Here is an 18,810-nt window from a genome sequence, read left to right as displayed (position 1 = left end):
AATTTGACACGAATGCGACTAAAGAATCAAAGGCAAGAAGGAGACGTGTCATACAATGCATGGTACGCGACGAACATAAGTAAGATCATCGTCCTATCCGAATACGCTAATCTGTTTTATGTTTTTGTATGTGTGCCAGCTGACTGCCCTGGATGGAATTGTTGCAACTGACGGGTATAAAAACTTACGCTCTAAGGCCGCCCCAGAGTTTGCCAGTATGGAAATCATGTCCGCACCGGGAGTGCCCAAAAACAGCAGCAGTACAGACTCTGGCATTTGGGTCATGCAGTGGATGGCAATGGGACGCAGGTTCACGTACGCGGTGTTGCCAATTGTAAGTAAACGCATGCAAACAGGTAAAATGCAATCGCACTGTGTGTCTCTAATAAACGCAGTATTGACCATTGTAGCTGGACGAAGAGAAGATCAGGATAAAAATGGCAATTGCACTGTTAACGGGAAGATGCAACGAGGAAAGTAGTGCATTGCTTGCTAAGTTGGCCGCCAAGAAGGGAGTGCGTGAGTAAGAAACGACTGAAGTGGCGGAATACAACATTTTTTTTTTGGTTAACTCATGCACCACAATTTTTTTGGTTCTTGGATGCATTGAAAACGGTTATGTTATGTGACATTGTTCGGCATTCTGCAATTGACGGACAGTCTTCGTGGACTGTTTATATCATGGGCCATACTTCTTTTTACTTTTATGAGCCCCTACTGTTATTGTATACTTATGTTGGGCCCTTTATGTTATTTGATGTCGGGTCGTTGGACGAGTACGGGATCTGGGTTTTGACTCGACTCGGTTTCTCCGGACCAACACCAACACAGAAGCAAATGTTATCTTCCAGCATGTGCAAACAATTTAAATAAATTTTTTTCCAGGGAAAAAATATTAAAAACGCTAAATATACAAAAAGAAAAAAATATCGTGATTATCTGCGTCGTTCGAATACATCAATCCATCCATCCATCACCAAGTCCAGGCTGACAATACGAAGTCATTACTCACTGACCCACGCAATGGAATGAATGATAACACTAGATTAGGCCTAAATTTAAATACTGTGCTCATTCGGTGGTTATCGATTTTTTTTTTGAAATCCAGTAATTTCCATTGGTAAGTGCAACTATATTAATGCCCCATTAAAGTCCACTCTAATCAGGTTTAAGAGTTATTTATTAAAAAAATAACTTTAATCGGCGGGAGTTGTTTCGCCTGTTTAACGCGCGCAGGTTTGTACGTTACCCAAAAAATAAAGAATCGCATACTTTTCGAAGAAGGGAAGCCATTGTTGGATACTCAACAGCTTCCGCCAGTAAAGAACCCAAAACCATCAAATAAATCGCACACGAGGTATCACCATGCCGCCGCTCGCTGATTGTCGCTTCTTCAGATTCATAATCCCCAACATGGAGAATCAAATTGTAAGTTTTCACTTTTTCTGTTCTACTCACATAACCCCAAGGCCCGCATGCAAGCCCACATCATTATCGATTTTTTGCTCCTGCAGAGATTGCCGGTGGCCTTCTCCAACGTTGTACGGGATAACATGAGCAACCCCGTCGAGGTAATCACAACAAACGGTCAGTCGTGGAGCATCTCGTGGTTTGTGGAGGAGGAGCATCCGCATCAAGTCGTTTTCACCGGAGGCTGGCGAGCCTTTTACAAACACTACCACCTACGAATCGGTGACTCAATGCTGCTATCGTATCACCAACCCAAGTTTTTCTATGCGGCCATCCACGACACAACATACTTTGAGATCAACTACGGAAGGTAACAATATCATTCTAGTGGGTTATTGGTATGCACTCGGCTAACTCGTTTGTTTTATGCTGTTTTACGTTCCACCAGAAACTTGAGAAACGGAAGTCTTCCGGCAATACCCGCACATGGCAACTATGCAGTCCAGTTCTTCGCGATAATCCCGGTGAACGACCTTGATACACTGGTATAGAACCCAATTTCAATTCCTTTACCACCTGCAATCATCAATCCATCCATCTGTGGCACATTCTAACCCTTTTTTTCCACCATCCACTGCAGAAACTCCCGCTACGGTTCTCCCGGGAATATGGCCGGTCCCTACCGCGACCACTGACCCTAACCACGCCTACAGGACATCGTCATCGCGTGGGGTGGAATATGCAACCTAATGGGAGGATCGTGCTTCATGGAGGATGGGACGGTGTCCGGGCACGCTATGGCCTAAGGGATCAGTGGCTTGTGCTGTTCCGTTACCATGCCCTTCAGAACACAATGTACGTCATGTTCTTCAACGGTCACACAATGGAAATCAACTACTTGGCCCATGCCGGCCCCGGGACGGACTCCACTTGTATAACCGATCCGTCGGCCCCCAGGTCAAGGCACATAGCCGATGGGTTCAGATCGACCAATCCGTTCTTTGTAATTCCAATCATGCACCGCCTGGCAAACCGTTTTCTCGTAAGTGTGCCGACAATTGTTTTTAAGGGCAACTATTTCATATCCTATTGTTCTACTCAACTATTTTATTGATCTAACCCAAAGAAATGTCTTCACTTCCAGCCGAATGTCCCCCCTCTGCCGGGAGTATGCGAGGATAGCCCAATTACGATTACCAACGACAGGGGCGCGTGGACCATTCGGTTTACGCACTACGTCGGGAGGACGAACGGATGCTTTGGAATTGGCTGGTCTGCCTTAGCAACTGCATGCCAACTAAGACACGGCCATGTTTGTGTCTTCGAATGGCTTGTGCCGCAAGAATACCGGCTGCATGTATATTGAGAACTCCGGTCCCCTAAACCCCAAGCCACCGTCCCCAACCCCATCCAAGTAACTCGGTCAAGTACGGTGGTGCAACCTGCATGTCCATACATCTGTATCTTGAATCTATATGTTATTGGGGCGCAGGAATACAATTCTACCTTCCCCTCATTAGCTTATGTTTTGGATGATAAACACGATTATCGTTTCTGTCGTTAACGTGCACGTAGCATTGCAAACGGACTGATCTGCCCATATTAGAAATGTATGTCAATTTTTGCCTTTGAAGTTTGAATGTTATTTTAAGCTGTGAACCTTGAATGTAATTCGATTCACTTCACCTGCATTTTGTATCTTTGCATTTTTTAATTTTGAAACTTCCCACTGAGGCGTTAATACCCTCAGAATGCTAATCAGTAGTGTGCGTGGTTGTTTATTGATTCGAAGTTGTTGCCGTGCTTCATTTAGTACTCCTCACTTCAGCTGTTTTAAGCGTCTGTTTTAAATTACATCCACAAGCAACGATCCCTTACAAAGAACTTCTAGGTCGCGATTGAATATGCACTGAACGTTACTACCAACTACATACAAAATATCTACTTACCATACATACAAAATATCCACTGATCATAGAATGGCTGTAAAAATGCCCCTAACTACCATGTCCGGTTCAACAAAACGGTGGACAACAACCGAATAATAATACATCAGCTTTGACAGTCGATTTGCAGCTATTCGCATGACACCACTTAAACCCTACACATCCTGAATCTCGGTTAAAAACGGTGATATCTGTAGAACATTTACATACCACGGAAAGCCAACATACCAAAAAACTGTTTTAACGTGGACGACATGTAGACGGTTCTGTACCTATTTGACATGCAGACAACACTAGGTGTGCGGCTACAACCTACCGGAGAACGTCAAAGGGTTCGACCAACCTGCCGTTGCAACACACGGTGGTGACGACTGTCGGCCCCCTTTGCTCAATCGGCGAGAGACATGACTGGCCCGGACGTCTTGGTCCCAGTGAAGTCGCTGTTAGCAAACCCGGCATGCGTGTCACTATCGGAGCATTCGAACGAAGGAATCTTCGCGGTCGCATACAGATCGCCGGATAGGTTATCATAGACCTGACACCAATGTAAAAAATAGATTATTAGATCCATTTAACAGAGCAGAAAACTTAACTACATCGTCTATAGAGCGACCAACCCACCATGTCAGTGTCCATCGAATCCATGTCTTCTGCAACTGAGCTGGATGGTTCCATGGTGCGACGCTCCGGACACGTCGTCCTGTTGTGTCCCACCTCCCGGCACAAACGACATCGCTGGGTCTTCTTTCCACCATGAACACCGTTACCCTTTGTATTACGCCTGGGTGGATTTCGCGCCGGGGGTCTGCCACCCTCCGTAGGTGGCCCCTCCTGTTGAAAACTGCTGTTCCCTGCATCTTCGTTCTCGAAGTGCTTCAGCATCAGCACGGCTATGTCTCTTGCAAACTGGAACTTTTCGGTGCTGTGACATGCAATCTTGCACACTTTCCGGTACCAATCCATCAGGCACCAGTGTTGTGTCAGTTGTACAGAATCCCAAATCACGCCCATCGACTCCACCGCCACAAGTTTTGCATCCTTGGTCCATCTCGGTAATATCAGAGACCTCGGGATCTCATGAACATTGTTAAGAACAAGCACCGCAATTATATGTTCGCAGGGACCCCGAAACATTCCATTCTCATGCACGTGCATCGGACCTCCCTCGTATCAGACGTCGCAACAACACGCCACTCCTTCCCCGGAGTGCCGTATCGAGAGACGGTGTGAATAAAATAGGAACCGTTGTCTTCAGAGTCAACCACCCTCATTACACAGGCCCTGTCAAGAATGGGAACAAACAAATAGAATATCGCACGAGTGTAGTTGTCGGCTGCACTCCGCTCCAGCTGTTTCAGGTTGGTGGTCATAACAGGGTCACCCTTTGCGCACTCGAAATCGGCCTCCACCTCCTTTGCGCGGACGAACATCAAGCATCGATGGAAATGACGTAAAAACTCAGTGTAGCTGTATCGAGACTTAACATACCGTGATATCACAGCGTGCAAGCCCTCGCACCTTGATGTTGTTCGAAATCCGGCAAAGAACTTTCCCCGTATGTGTGCTGTGGCCCAGCTGTGCCTTCTCTCGTACATGTCCTGTACCCATCTTTTATCGGCCACTCCAAATTTCTCAACCATCTCAAACCACTTTCTCTGAAATGTTCCGACCTCGTAGTCGCCGAGCATGCAATCCCTAAACATCCTGGTGAATTTGGGCTTTCCAATGTTGCTCGTGGCGTTTCGGAGTAGATGCCAAGCGCAGAGTCGATGGTGAGCCTCTGAAAAAACTTGCTCGATCGCAGACTTCATTTGCCTGTCACCGTCGGTTATTATGGACACGGGAGCCTTCCCTTTCATTGAAGTTTGCAACTGCTGAAGCAGCCAGACATAGGTCTCTTCTTTCTCGTCTGCCACCAGTGCAGCGGCAAAGACAACCGTTTGGTTGTGGTGATTCACACCGGAGAATACTACGAGAGGTGAAAGGTAAATGTTTTTCTTGTACGTTGCATCAAACGCAACCACGTCTCCAAACACTAGTAATCAATTTGGCTGGTGCCGTCACACCAAAACAAGTGTTGCAACACGCCCTCACCGTCAACGACTTCCTTGTAGTACAGTGCTGGATCATTTGCCTTGCACTCTCGGAGATACCTCAAGCACGATTCCGCATCTAGGCCACCCTCCCTTCGTTGCTTCGCATTTACATTGTGCATGTCCCTTGTTGTGTACGGGACATTATGATACCCGCCGGCCAGGCTCGCCATAAAACCGTGGATTCGGGACACGCCAATGCCCCCTTTGCGCATGTCGTTCATCTGCTGGATGTCCGCTTCGCTCATCCTCCGATGGCCCGGGAGCATGGAAGAAAATCGCAACTCAAGAACGTGGTGGTTATGCGCGTCTGAAAAGAACGCAACGTGCCAACGTCCTGATTCATCGTCCATGCGGAGTAACATCCTTGCAGGGCATCCACACCGTGTCTCGGCCCTCGGCCTCTTTTGCCGGTTAGGCATCGAGTAGAACTTCGGGGATCGGAACCCTTGTCGGTGGCACACGAACTCCTGCCGTATCCTTAATTCGCCGCGTTTTTCGCTTCTGGAACGTCTCACGCCAAATCCATGGTGCTTTGCATATTGCTGATAGAACTCAAATGCAATGTCAACATCTGCGAAATTAAACCGGAGAACATCCTCCGCGCTCAGGTTCAAAAAATCAATCCAACCTATGGACTCGGCGGAATCAACGGCGTAAAACTCCTCTTCCGCATAATTCTCAGACATTCCTCCGGCGCCGTCCAAACCGTCTTCCAATTCAACCGCATCCCCATTGTCGACATCGGCCTCTGCATGACGGTCGTGTTCTGTATCGTCTTCCTGAAAGTCGTTCTCGTCCGACTCCATCCCTGCAGAGCGTTCGCCCTCAACCGGATGGTCGTTTTCTGTTTCATCTTCCTGTAAATCGTACTCGTACGATTCCAACCCTGCAAAGCCTTCGCCCTCAACCGATCCAACTCCATGGTTTGCTTCGCCCCCAGTGGTATCTTCATCACCGGCAACCCTGTGCCAAACAGCAACAACGCGGTAATTTAGCGAAACACGCAAAATTGTGGGACGTACTTCAAAGACAATTTCAGACCTATGACGAAGAAAAAGGGGGATATTTGTAAATCAAGTGAAGGGTCATAATACAGCGGGTACCTTCTTTCCATTGATGGAGACAGCGAAGCCATCTACTGCCGAAGCCAACCGACAATACAGATCAGGTACCGTGGTCGTCAGATGTGGTGAGGCTGATTGTGTGCTTCGATCCGCCTAAACAGAATCGTTAACACTGAGTTGGTGGGGGGAGAAGAAGTTAGCTGACTGGGGAGGTTTCAGTCGTTCTCGGTGGTGGAGATAGGAAGGGACGATGCGATTGCGACGGAGGGGAAGGGGAGGAAGAGGGTGAGATTGCGACGGAGGGGAAACAGGAGAAAGAGAGTGCGATTGCAACGGAAGGGCAGGGGAGGAAGAGAGCGGCAGTAATAGTTGTTAATCAAATACTGAGTGTGCAGCTAATTTAAACAATCAACTTAATTGTATGCTTTTTAAAAATCGTAAACATGCCCTCCTATTTTATATGAAATTGCAGAAAGCCCCCAAAAAAAGCGTCGTATTTCATTTTTGCCCTCCCTGGCTGACCGGTACGCCAAACTCCTAAATGGCGTTTGGATGCGCTAACACTACCCGTGTACCGAATCCGTGCCCCACAAACTTGTTTTGAGACTCTGTAAGCAAAAATAATAAATTTGACTTTCTAGGGTCCATTTGAGAAACACTAAAAAACTATTTTTTTTTTTTACTTTTAACTTATAAAAAGTTATATTAATAGTGTTTGGTACAATTTTTTAGATAAACTTTTAATTTTTCAAAAAATTATTTAAGAGCTTTTGAAGAAGTTAAAAAATGTAACTTCTATAATAACTTTTCAAAGATAAAATAACTTATTTAAAAATTGTTATTAATAAAAGTTCTTATATTTTAAGCTTCTTTTTCAAAAGAACTTATTTAAGAAGTTTCGCAGCCAAACTGGCCCTAAGTTTTTTAGTGACATTATATTTGCTTCTCAAAATTAAATAAACAAAAATGAAGCAAATGATTATTATTTGAACAGCAATGAATCACAGGTATATTAATGAACCAAAAAGTCAGAAACAATGTCTGAAATCTGGATTACTTACAAGTGCTAGCTGAAAAAAAGTCAGCACTAGAAACAATAGAAAAGAATGAATCAAGGGAATTGAAAAGATCCTCCAATATCAGAGCTACCTGAAGGAGGATCAATGGCAACCCAAAGAAGAGAAATGGTGATTGATATAAGCCCTGACCATACAAACACAATGGTTGGTGTTCTACCCCTTCTTCCCATGAGCCCTTTTGCAAAGGGATAGAGATGAGCCAGCACCCATAAGCTGAAAAACACACCACCCAGCAAGCTGCTCCATTTTCGATCTTCGCTGTATATAGTTCTGCTAACTGCCACAGCTATTGCTATCAAGTTTACCATCATGATGGTGATTGGTGGTATCATCAGAGATGTCCATTTGATGATATAGAGGTCAGCAAATTCGTCGTTTTCGTCGTCCCCGGCTGACTTTGATGTCAAAGTGAATGAAATTTCAATGCCAGCCATCACCTTAAGTAGGCCTTGGAGAACTGCAGCAAGGTGGGCACTAGTGCCTCCTATCAGCCAGAATTGCTCATTCCTCCACCACTCTTCGAGTTCAATACCGGACCACTTAACCTCGAGGATGGCGAGTAAGACAAGGGTCACGGTGATGCCCAAGAGGTACACTAGGAATGTTACTTGGAGGCTCTGGACGATGAACTGACCGGTAAGGAGGGAAAGAGCTGGAAGGAAGCAGTAAACAATGAGGAAGATTGATGTGAATGGATAGATTCCAACATTGAGGTAAGCTATTCTCTGTAGGAACTTCAATTTGAGGCTGGCCAAAAGAGCATTGTTTCGAGAAAAGAATATTTCGACAGAGCCGGTAGCCCAACGAAGAACCTGGTGGAGCCGGTCGGTCAGGTTGATCGGAGCAGTGCCACGGAAGGCATCCCTCTTAGTCACACAATATATGGACCTCCATCCCCTATTGTGCATTCTATAACCTGTCACAACATCCTCAGTAACAGACCCATAAATCCACCCGATTCGAAGGCCCCATTCGGTCTTGTCTTCATACCAGCAGGAGATAACATTGATAGCCTCTGCCACAGTGGCAGCATCCAGAAGATCCCGAGGAAGGGTTAGAGCACCCGGTGGTCTTCCATTTTTGATGGACGAATGATCAGCGAGGGGTCGACCTTGGAACTCGGCCACCCTGATTGAATCAATAAGGAGACTTGAGTTGCCAAAACTCTTGGGAATAAGAGCAAGGCCTTCATCGTAGGCGCCACCATTTGCAAATGACTGATCCTCAACAGAACCAGTTTCCGGGAGTGAGGCAACTGTGGAGGATTTCTTATTCTTGCGGCCGAAGCAACTAGACTCTTCTTTCACCCGAGGTGGATCAAAGCCGTAGAGTGCAGTCCTTCTGAATAAGCAACCTGTGCCTACATATACAGGACCTTGAATCCCATCAAGGGCGCGCATATTGACATCAAAGAAGACTGTGTTATGATTGGCATAGCGATCCGAAGGGTCTATTCCTTCGAACCTCTGAGGGAATTGAACATAGCAGATCCTGTCGCCACCACGGTCCATCATGAAGCACATACCTTCTCTCAATGCCTGGGAATTAAATATGTAATGGTCACAGTCCAGATTAAGTATGAAAGGACCATTTGACATAATGGCTGAGGCTCGGACCAGCGCATTCATCGCCCCGGCCTTCTTGTTGTGATCATAGCCTGGTCTTTTTTCTCGAGAAACATAGACAAGCATGGGAAGGCGAATATCAACTTCGGTTAAATTCATAGCATTTGCATCTGATGCAACACCTGTTAGTGGTTCATCACTTGGAGGCTTTAACATGACCTGCATTTGTGTGAGAAAATACAACATTTTAGACTAATTCTGTATCATTATAAATCTTGAACACTCCAAATTAAAAGCTATTCTTAAAAAGACTGAAAAATTACCTGTATGATACTAGCATGATCGCCCCTAGAATGTTCCGATGCTGGAATTGTCCAAGTGCCAGGCCAGTGGGTACCATCTGCCATCCAAGTAGCTTTAGGAATTTTCACATTCTCCATTGGTTCATCATGTCCATTCTCCCTCCAAAGCTTCATAGCTTTTATCTCTTCTCTGGCATTGTAAGCATCAGAACGCCGGCGGATTGAATCAGGAAGGCCATTGATCCGAACCTTGAACTCATCATATTCACGCTTTACCCTCCTTCTATCCCTTACAAAGTCAGGGAGAACTTTGTTCTTGTAGGGATCTCTCTTCATACTAAAGTATGAGTCGGGGTTCCTCGGTTCAATGTCATGCTTTCGGCAAAAAGGAACCCACAAGTTGGCAAAACTTGCAGCCTCTGCCATGGCCTCAAAAGTTAGAAGTGCACCTCCATCGTCAGAGACATAACATGCAAGTTTCTCTACCGGATAATCGGCAGCTAGAATGGAAAGAATAGTATTTGCTGTGACAAGTGGAGGTTCTTTTTCAGGATCCGCAGTCGACACAAAAATATCTATTCCTGGGAGATCAGACTTGCCAGAAGGATTGTTGGGAGTGGGAGTTTCAAACTTCTCTTTCAGAACATCAAGATCCGCGAACCGGTTGACAGGGAAGAGCTTAGGAAGCTGATCAAGCAGCCAGGAGAAGGCAAACCAGATTTCACAAACAACAGACATACCCCACAGCCAGAGTGCATCTTCATTGGGGTTTCGAACCCTCCACGCTAAGAAGAAACCAAGAATCACTAGCCGAGCAAATATTATTAGCCTGAAATTTAAAACACCATGAAAATTAACTTTCAATTAGTTAATATCTTGATTCAAATAATACAAAAGTACATAGAGCATCCATCAAACATTGACCAACTCCAACAACAAGAAACTAGAAATTAACTACGAATCAGATAAATTAACATAATTTATTGGTTTAGAATGAAGGAACACTAGTTATAAATTCAGTTTTCAGCAAAGCAAAGTGCTAAAAGATTCAGTGGTATCATTAGTGAGGTACTAAAAGATTCAATGTAAAGCAAAAGAAATTAAGAGGAAAAAGGATCTTATACCTATATGGACTCAGAATTGCAGCAGAGATAGTCAATTTCCGGGTCAAAGGTCTCCATGGCTTTTCCTTGAACACATGAGGATCACCACCCATCCATTCAGAAACAGAACTAGCATCGTTTTCGGGCTCTTTCGGCCACATAGCATTCCCATAGCCATAGCTCCCCTTAGTTTCAAACAACCACTGAGCATGATCAAAGTCATTATTAGCCTGGCTCCTTGTCAAAGTCCCCGATTTCATCAACGACAACCTCCTCTCCATCTTCGACACTCCAGCACCGGGTGGCAAGGGCAGTGCAGGCTGCTGGCCGGCCCTATATCCATCATTTGCATCCAACTCCTTGTAAGGTTCCTTGCAGCCAGGGCAAATCCCCTCACCAGTTCTCAAAGCATCCCTATAACAATCCCTGCAAATCTTGTAATCACACTCACAAGGGAGTATGTCTAACCCCCTCTCATCGGTCATAACCTTCCCATCACAGCCAGGGACCGCGCAGGACGATCCCTTCACCCCCGACATCTGGGGGTGGCTTGACTCAGACTCAATCATCTTCTCCTTCAAATGAGCCCTTGTAACCTGATTGAAACCCCCAGTGAACAATGAACTAGATGCATATTGGTCCTCCACTCGCCTCGAAGTCGATCTCTCCAGAGCAATCTCCATTGGTTGGTTATCAGGGGTTAGTGGAATGTGAACTGTGTAGGTAGCAACACCACCACCACCATTCTCACTCTCTTGATCTTGATCATGATCAAGATCATTGCTCAGTTGGGTGATTTTTCTAACCATTGATGAACCGTGTTTGAATCGAGGTGACTTAGATGCCATGATGAGAAATGAAAATTCCACAGTTCCAAACACTCTCTACAAGACCTGAAATTTCATCATCCAAAAACACCACATCCACTACTTCATTACCATCGTGGACTTATATATGTGAAAAAAGACAATTAAGCTAATGAATAATTAAATAATAGAAGCTTAGAAAAGTTCAAAGAACAACAACATCAGCAACCACTCCAAGTGGGAAAACTGTGTCAAATGGCAAGACGTGGTTCATGAAGTTATAAACAAATGCAGTGTGGCAAAGACGATTTCTAATTTCTATCACAAAAATGTCTTACCAACTCAATGACAACCAAGCAATTGTGAGAGAAAAAACAAGCCGAGTGAAAAAAGCGCGTGTTTATCAATTTGGATGACGCTGGCAAGTGAAAGCAAAGAAAAAGAAGACTCAGTCCAAAACATAGATCAAAGATATTTCAAAACACACTCAGAAAACAAATATAACAACACCCCATTTAAAAATTCCAACACATACTCACACAGACAGAACAGAACAACAAGATCAATGCCGGCCCGGAAGCCTTAAACGTTCACTGAACTTGAAAGTTGCAAACTTTTTTTTCCCTTTTCTTCAGTGGTTTTGAGAATGATGACCAAGTTCGGTGCTTTGCAAAATTGTGACCAGCTTTTTGTATGGTAAGGAAGAACCACGAAATAATAACTTGAAATAAATAGTAATAATAAAAAATAAATAAATAAATTTATAAGGGTCAAAGACAGAACACAAGAATGTTGTGTACAAGGTACTATAATATAGTGTAGTGTTGATTCTCGCGATGTTTTTTTTTTTTTTTTTTTGAGGTTAGTTTGGAAGTGTTACTTACAAGTTACAAGGACATACGGTTAAAATTATTTTCATGGAAGATAATAATACAAAAATATTTTGATAATGTAAAATATTATTTCGTGTATATTTAATTGCCTAATATATATTAATAAAAATAATTATTTTTTATATTAATTTTATAAATAATTATCTAAAAAATATTTTATTAAATCGATGTATTAAAATTAAAATATAATAAGAATTAGTAAATAATTTAATATATTTAATCAAATTAATTTCATAGATATTGTTTTAATTACTCCTTCTTTAATAATCTTTTACAGCAAGCGGATTGCACACGGCGCACAAATTTCGGTGTGCGTGAGAAAACAAAACGTGACCTTCCACTACTTTACTTAATTTGATTATTAGTATATTTATAAATTAAATAAGTTTTTTAAATTTTTAATATATTAAATATATTAGAAAAATCAATTTTTATACTTCTGAATTTAGAACACATATTTCTTGAATCATCATCTTTGTTGTTGTTGTTAGTTAAGAACACTAGTTAAAGATAAAAATTAAAAAAGTTTTTATTGGAAAATAAAAAATTAGTTTTTATTTACATTAATTATTTAATTTATATATTTTAAGTAAAAATATATATTTTGTATCTTTACTCATTAGTAAAATTCTTTTCAGTAGTAGAATTTTGATAACAAATGTGCTAAGGATAATATAAAAGATGAAATTTTCCGTTTATTCTTTAAAATTATGGAAGAAATTTTAGTGTAATATTTAGTTATTAGATTTTATGGTATCTTTAAAATTATGAAAGCGGAATAATATATTCTTTGCGTATTGAGTACGGATATTATTTTTTTCATATAAAAAAATTAGTCAATGACTATTTTTTTATATAAAAAAAATTTAGTGTAACATTTAATTATTGAATTTTATAATATTTTTTATTTTTTTTTATTCTATCTAGAATTATGATTCACAATTTTTATTTATTATTTTTAATTTTTGGTTGTTACTCACAATTTGTTTTTATCCAATATCATTGTATTATACTAAAATATTATAATATTAACGAAAAACACCCTTTAAAAAAAAAATAGCCAAAAAATGAGGCTCCGGTACCATCGAAATTTTTGATACTTTCTGTGGCATGACGCCATGGCCACGGCATATCCACGCCGCTCTGCACCAAATTGTCACACATTCAGATACCACTTTGATTTATTTATAAGTAAATGTCTTTTTTGGTCTCAAATCATTTATTCGATGAACTTTTCGCTCTTTAAAAAATCTAAAAATTCAAATCAGTCTCTATCTATTTTAAAATATGTACATTCTAGTCCCTATCAACTTTAAATAAATACTTTTTTGATTCTTGGTAATGTCTTTTCCGGTCTCTAACCAAGGACTGGAACGTACATATATCAAAGTAGATAGGGACCGATTTGAGTTTTTAAATTTCTTAAAGGATGGAAAGTCCATCGGACAAATGATTAGAGACCGAAAATGACATTTACTCTTTATTTATTGATAAAAATATATATTTTAGTCTTGCATATTTAAATTAAATTTTAATTGTACTTTTAATATTTAAAATATTTTATTTTTATTTCTATAAATTCTTAACTGAACTCAAAGTTGTCCATCTATTTAAGTTTGGAAGAAATGTTTACCATCCTTAGTAACATATTCAGTGAAATGTAATTAGTTAAACAATATTAATTAACAACTCAGTTATTGTTAAAAAAAAATCACTGTTTATCGCTATGTTAATTTTGTTGTTAAGCGACTTATTAACCAAATGAACTTTAATATTTTCTAAAATAAATATTATAGATAAGATCATAATATTAAAATATTTACATATATTAAAGGAAAAAATTTAATTAATAACATTTCCATGTATATTTAGTGGTAGAATATATTTTAGTCTATTTAAAAATAATACATATATTTATATACAAAATGTATGTCGATTTATTTTGGTGATTAATTTTAGGGAGTCACTTAGATAAAGATGTCTAAAATGTCTTTTTTTAAAGATGTTTTTTCAGTAATTAAAATTTAACATATATAATCGATTAAATTATGTTATTTTTGTCAAAATTAGACTACACAAATTGATTTAACCGAAAAAATGATAAATCAAATTTTGAATTGATCTAAATTAATATTTTTTATAAAAATAACTACAATATCCTTATTATAGAGAATAATTAAAATACTCTTATATATATATAAATTTTAAAAATTTTAAATTCTAACCCTATGATAGAAAAATAAAGAATTAAAATTTAGAATTTGTAAAATTAATATATATAATAGAAGTATTTTAGTCATTTTCTACAATAGGGTATTGTAGTCATTTTCTATAGAAAAATAATATTAATTTAGACCAGTTTAAAATTTGATTCATTATTTTTCGATCAAATCAATTTGTCTAGCTTAATTTTGATAAAAATAACATGATTTAATTGATTATTTGTGTTAAATTTTAATTATTAAAAAACACCTTTATTTCAGTGGCTCGTTTAATTTTTAATATATTAATAGTATTTATTAATCAGATATACTATGTGGCATGCTTACGTTTAAAGTTATGTTTCGCGAATCAATTTTTGAGTGCCATGAGGTCAAATAATGAGTATATGTTTGAATCCTCCAAAGTTCTTAATGATATGGGTTTACGTGATTATCTGAATTCTCTGATTTTCTTTTCACATACTTCGCTCCTTTGAATAATAATAATAATAATAATAATAATAATAATAATAATAATAAACATTAAAATATATAGATATATATAAATATTCCATGGAACCATTTTAATATATATAGATATACATTTTGTCTTTTGACACACTATTGTTAACAAAGAAGATAAAATTAAAGAACTTTATGATGGTTTTGTTTTCAATCTATTCTCTCCTTTGCCACAACTCAATTTGCAAGGAAATAAAGATGGCTAACAAGGTTTACCAACTCTACATCTAAGGGTGCCAGCAAAGCGAGTAAGTTGTGCGACATATTTTCCAGGTTTTGATGCAATCTTATTTTTGTTTGACCAATTTACCAACTCAGATCCCGATTGTACGAAAAATGCTCCATTCAATAACTCATCATTTATTGATCTCCACTGCCATGATTTCCATTCTCCAATATTTGCGTCCACTCTCTTTGTTACCTTCACCATTCATCCAAAAAAGATCATATATTATATGAGAAAAATAATGTGAATTAAAACTTACAAGTAATACAAGACAAAATGTTGTATTTTGAATTCTATAAACTCAGGTACAGTCGACCTTACGTGAAGTTGATAACTGATAGTCGTTAGATGATTTGACTGATTTAACTAAAATTTCATCTAATGGCTCTTAGCTATCAACTTTACGTGAAGTCGACTGCACCTGAATTTTTACCAACATAGATATTCTACATATAACATACCTCTTTAGCATGAATATTATCCGGAGCCCAAAATCGATTGCCCTCACTAATAATAGTTGGATTCTTGTTACCACCAATGGCATACATTTGCCAATGAGTATAATCATTGTTAGCAATATGGAAAAATCCAAATCTGCACCTTGGCATTCTTTGCAGCAATCTCTTCCCAAAATGATTGAAAGCTACAGTCACTTGCATCATCTTATCAATTGTGTGCTCTTCCCTCCCACCAAACAGGATAACCTATATATCACAAATAATTACACAATTATTTTAGAACTAAAAAACAAAATGTCCATTTAAAAAAACGACTATGTTATGTGTACATATATATTTATACATAAATACATTAATGGTTGATTTTACTAATACTTACGTGATTTTGATCTGTGAAATGACTATTAGAAATGGTAATGGCTGTAGATCCCATAATGGCATCAATGAGACCATCTGCACATTTTCTCATAGAAACATGGTCAATCCAAATATTGCTAGAGCCAAAAATAGAGATTCCATCACCTTCTGTGCTTAACCTTTGACCAAAATGAGTCTCAGAATCTCTGATAAGTCCACCGGTACCAGGAACAATATTATAAATCTTAATTCCATGAATAATCACATTTTTAATGTTCTGAATGGTGATTCCTGCACCTCTAGTAATGTGAACATCAACTCCTCTTCCATCAATAGTTTTGTCACTAGTCATTATGAGTTCTTGGTTGAGTCTAATAAACATGCTACGTGCAAAGATAATCCATAATGGCCCTGTTCTTGTGACTGCATGGCGAAGAGTACCTGGTTTTGGATTAACCATGTCATTGTCTGAGGAATCAGTAACTATATAAATTGGACCATTTTTTCCACCAATTGTGTTTTTTCCAAAACCTTGAACACAATTTGCAAGCTTTTGACGATACTTTGCCCAATTAGGATCACACCTCCAACATCTATCAATGTTGTTTGTTGCCATGCATGGAACTCTTGCATTTTTACCCTTCAAGCTTCTTCTCGCATGTTTGTTTCCAACTATGTCTCTGTATTTTCAAGAAAAAAGAAAAAAAAACACTTAATTATCATATAAAAAACTTGTATTTATGCTAAAATTTGTTCCTATGAAATTAAATATGTAATAATATATATATAGTTTGAGAATGCTCACTCTAAAACAGTAGAACTGAAGTTGCCAGAAATCTCGTATGGATTTAAGAAATATGCTTCTCTGTTATCTTTTTCAGCAATTGCTGCTCTTTCCTTCCAATATTCCTCATCAAAATCATTCAGGTATGTTGTATTCTCTAAGATATTAGCTTTCAAGATTGGTATCATGGCAACCAAACATAATGAAAGGAACAAGTTATACATTTCTACCATAATGATGTTTCGAATTCTCTCCCTATTCAAGACAAATTTGAAGAGCTCTGATCTTATTGGATGATGATATTTAAGAATTCTTGGATGAATGTTGAATGTAGCACTTTGTAATATATATGACTCGAATATGTGTGATGCCAGCAGAAGAAAACTATTCCAAAGCCCAATTTGGGATGAGGTTGGAAAAATACTAAACAGTGGTTAAACACACAGAATATTCTATACATAGACAAAAAATGTGTGTGAAATTCTTATTTATAGAAATGAGAAAGTAAGAAACTATCAAAAAGATCTGTTATCCAACAAATTAACTACGTGTTACTGTCTTATCTTATTTCAAATCGAAAACAAAACACTGGATAAATGTTATAACATACTAGTAAAGATTTTATTGATCCATACACACTGATTATTATTAAGTTGTTTTTTATCTTTTAATTATTAATATATATAAATTAACAAAGATTTTATTGTCGTTGTATTAAATAAATTATTTATCCAGGATTATGGGTTATGTCTAATAATAATAATAATAATAATAATAATAATAATAATAATAATAATAATAATAAATAGAAATCTTCTCCATTGATCAAGATCAACGAACTAGTTCAAATGACCAATTTTACAGAAAATGGGTTGCTAAAATTCGAATTAAATATCTTTAATTTTAATAGAATTTCTATAAATAAATTGAAGCTTAAATTCTCTTTGGATATTAATTTAACAGTATTTCATACAAATTAAATTTTGACATGAAAACATTGACATTTGAGTCTAGAGACTAATGGAAAACTACGAAAAAAAATGTTGATTATCGTCGAATTTATCGTCGTCTTAGAGTTAACAATGTAAATGGTGTCGAAAATTTTTTATCGACAAATTTTTTCGTCCGATGCTAATTACGGGAAGAAAAATCTTCAATGAATTTATCGAGACTGAATTGATGATTACCGTCAAATTAATCCGACAACAAATTCTACGATAGTATTTTTATTTTTTTTGGGCACAGTTTAACTACAACTAACAGAAAATTAAATTAAAACTCTTGTTAATAAAATTATTATCAGAAATCTAAAATTACCATAAATCAACAAATTATTTTATTAAAAATAAATAGTATGAATACAATAAAATGTCACAGAAGTAGAGTACAATGAAGTAAACAAACAAAAATACATAAAATCCTAACTCCTACAGATCATGATAATCGTCATCGTCGTTGGCGTCGTGGTCTCCCTGCTGAAGCGGCGGAGTAGGTGCTATCGTCGGTGCTCCACCAGCAGCATTACCACTAGAACCCGCAATTGAAATACAATTAATTAATTCAACATCATTGGGTTCTTACCGCCCACTTCTAAAACCATCAATCTCTAATCTCAACTAGAATCTGAGTGTAGGTCGACCACAGGTGGTCGTACATCGACTTAATGACGTCAGATATCTCCTGTGTGCAAGAATTAGGGTTTGGTGCAAACCTAGCAGAGAAAAAACCTTACATTAAAAAACTCATAGAAAAAATCTAACATTAGACTACGTAAGATTAAAATACAATATATACTCACAGTTGCATGCCATCGGGCCAAATTCTTAGTAGGATGATAGGCAGTCGTACAGAAAAATCCTGCTGGGAGACATTGGAAGAATCACCCTGCAGGCTCTCTCTCTCTCTCTTGTCGCTGCATCTACAAAGAGTGTAGCAGAAGGAGACACATACACCATGATGAATTGTTGGTCCACTAAACTCGCTTGTCACATCATAAAG

At 38.6% G+C, this 18,810-nt stretch overlaps 3 protein-coding genes across 8 annotated transcripts; all 3 read right to left on the bottom strand.

The window, feature by feature from the left end:
- Positions 1-4,462: 4,462 nt before the first annotated feature.
- LOC112746888 (protein FAR1-RELATED SEQUENCE 5-like) lies at positions 4,463-6,587 on the bottom strand. The gene is made up of 3 exons (XM_072217367.1): positions 6,556-6,587; positions 5,451-6,493; positions 4,463-5,325 (listed from the first exon to the last, which is right to left on the bottom strand). The coding sequence occupies exons 1-3, from the start codon at positions 6,585-6,587 to the stop codon at positions 4,463-4,465; spliced, it is 1,938 nt and encodes a 645-aa protein (XP_072073468.1).
- A 914-nt stretch (positions 6,588-7,501) lies between these two features.
- On the bottom strand, positions 7,502-12,157 carry LOC112747446 (cellulose synthase-like protein D3). 6 transcript variants are annotated; one of them, XM_025795463.3, is made up of 5 exons: positions 11,911-12,157; positions 11,710-11,789; positions 10,587-11,458; positions 9,484-10,291; positions 7,502-9,379 (listed from the first exon to the last, which is right to left on the bottom strand). In XM_025795463.3, exons 3-5 carry the CDS (start codon positions 11,411-11,413, stop codon positions 7,628-7,630), a joined length of 3,387 nt encoding a protein of 1,128 aa, XP_025651248.1. In that variant the 5' UTR covers positions 11,414-11,458; positions 11,710-11,789; positions 11,911-12,157; the 3' UTR covers positions 7,502-7,627. The 6 variants fall into 6 exon arrangements, with proteins under 6 accessions (XP_025651248.1, XP_025651249.1, XP_025651251.1 ...); XM_025795464.3 differs by having other exon boundaries at positions 11,907-12,156; XM_025795466.3 differs by lacking the exon at positions 11,710-11,789.
- Positions 12,158-15,189: 3,032 nt separating this feature from the next.
- On the bottom strand, positions 15,190-16,960 carry LOC112746887 (probable pectate lyase 3). Its single transcript, XM_072218366.1, has 3 exons — positions 16,051-16,960; positions 15,675-15,917; positions 15,190-15,408 (listed from the first exon to the last, which is right to left on the bottom strand). Exons 1-3 carry the CDS (start codon positions 16,642-16,644, stop codon positions 15,190-15,192), a joined length of 1,056 nt encoding a protein of 351 aa, XP_072074467.1. The 5' UTR covers positions 16,645-16,960.
- Between the last annotated feature and the right edge of the window lie 1,850 nt (positions 16,961-18,810).

Source organism: Arachis hypogaea, chromosome 15 (genome assembly GCF_003086295.3).
Source record: "Arachis hypogaea cultivar Tifrunner chromosome 15, arahy.Tifrunner.gnm2.J5K5, whole genome shotgun sequence".
Classification (NCBI taxonomy): Eukaryota; Viridiplantae; Streptophyta; class Magnoliopsida; order Fabales; family Fabaceae; genus Arachis; species Arachis hypogaea.
Note: the sequence above shows the minus strand (reverse complement) of the source record. Positions and strands in the feature narration are given on the sequence as shown.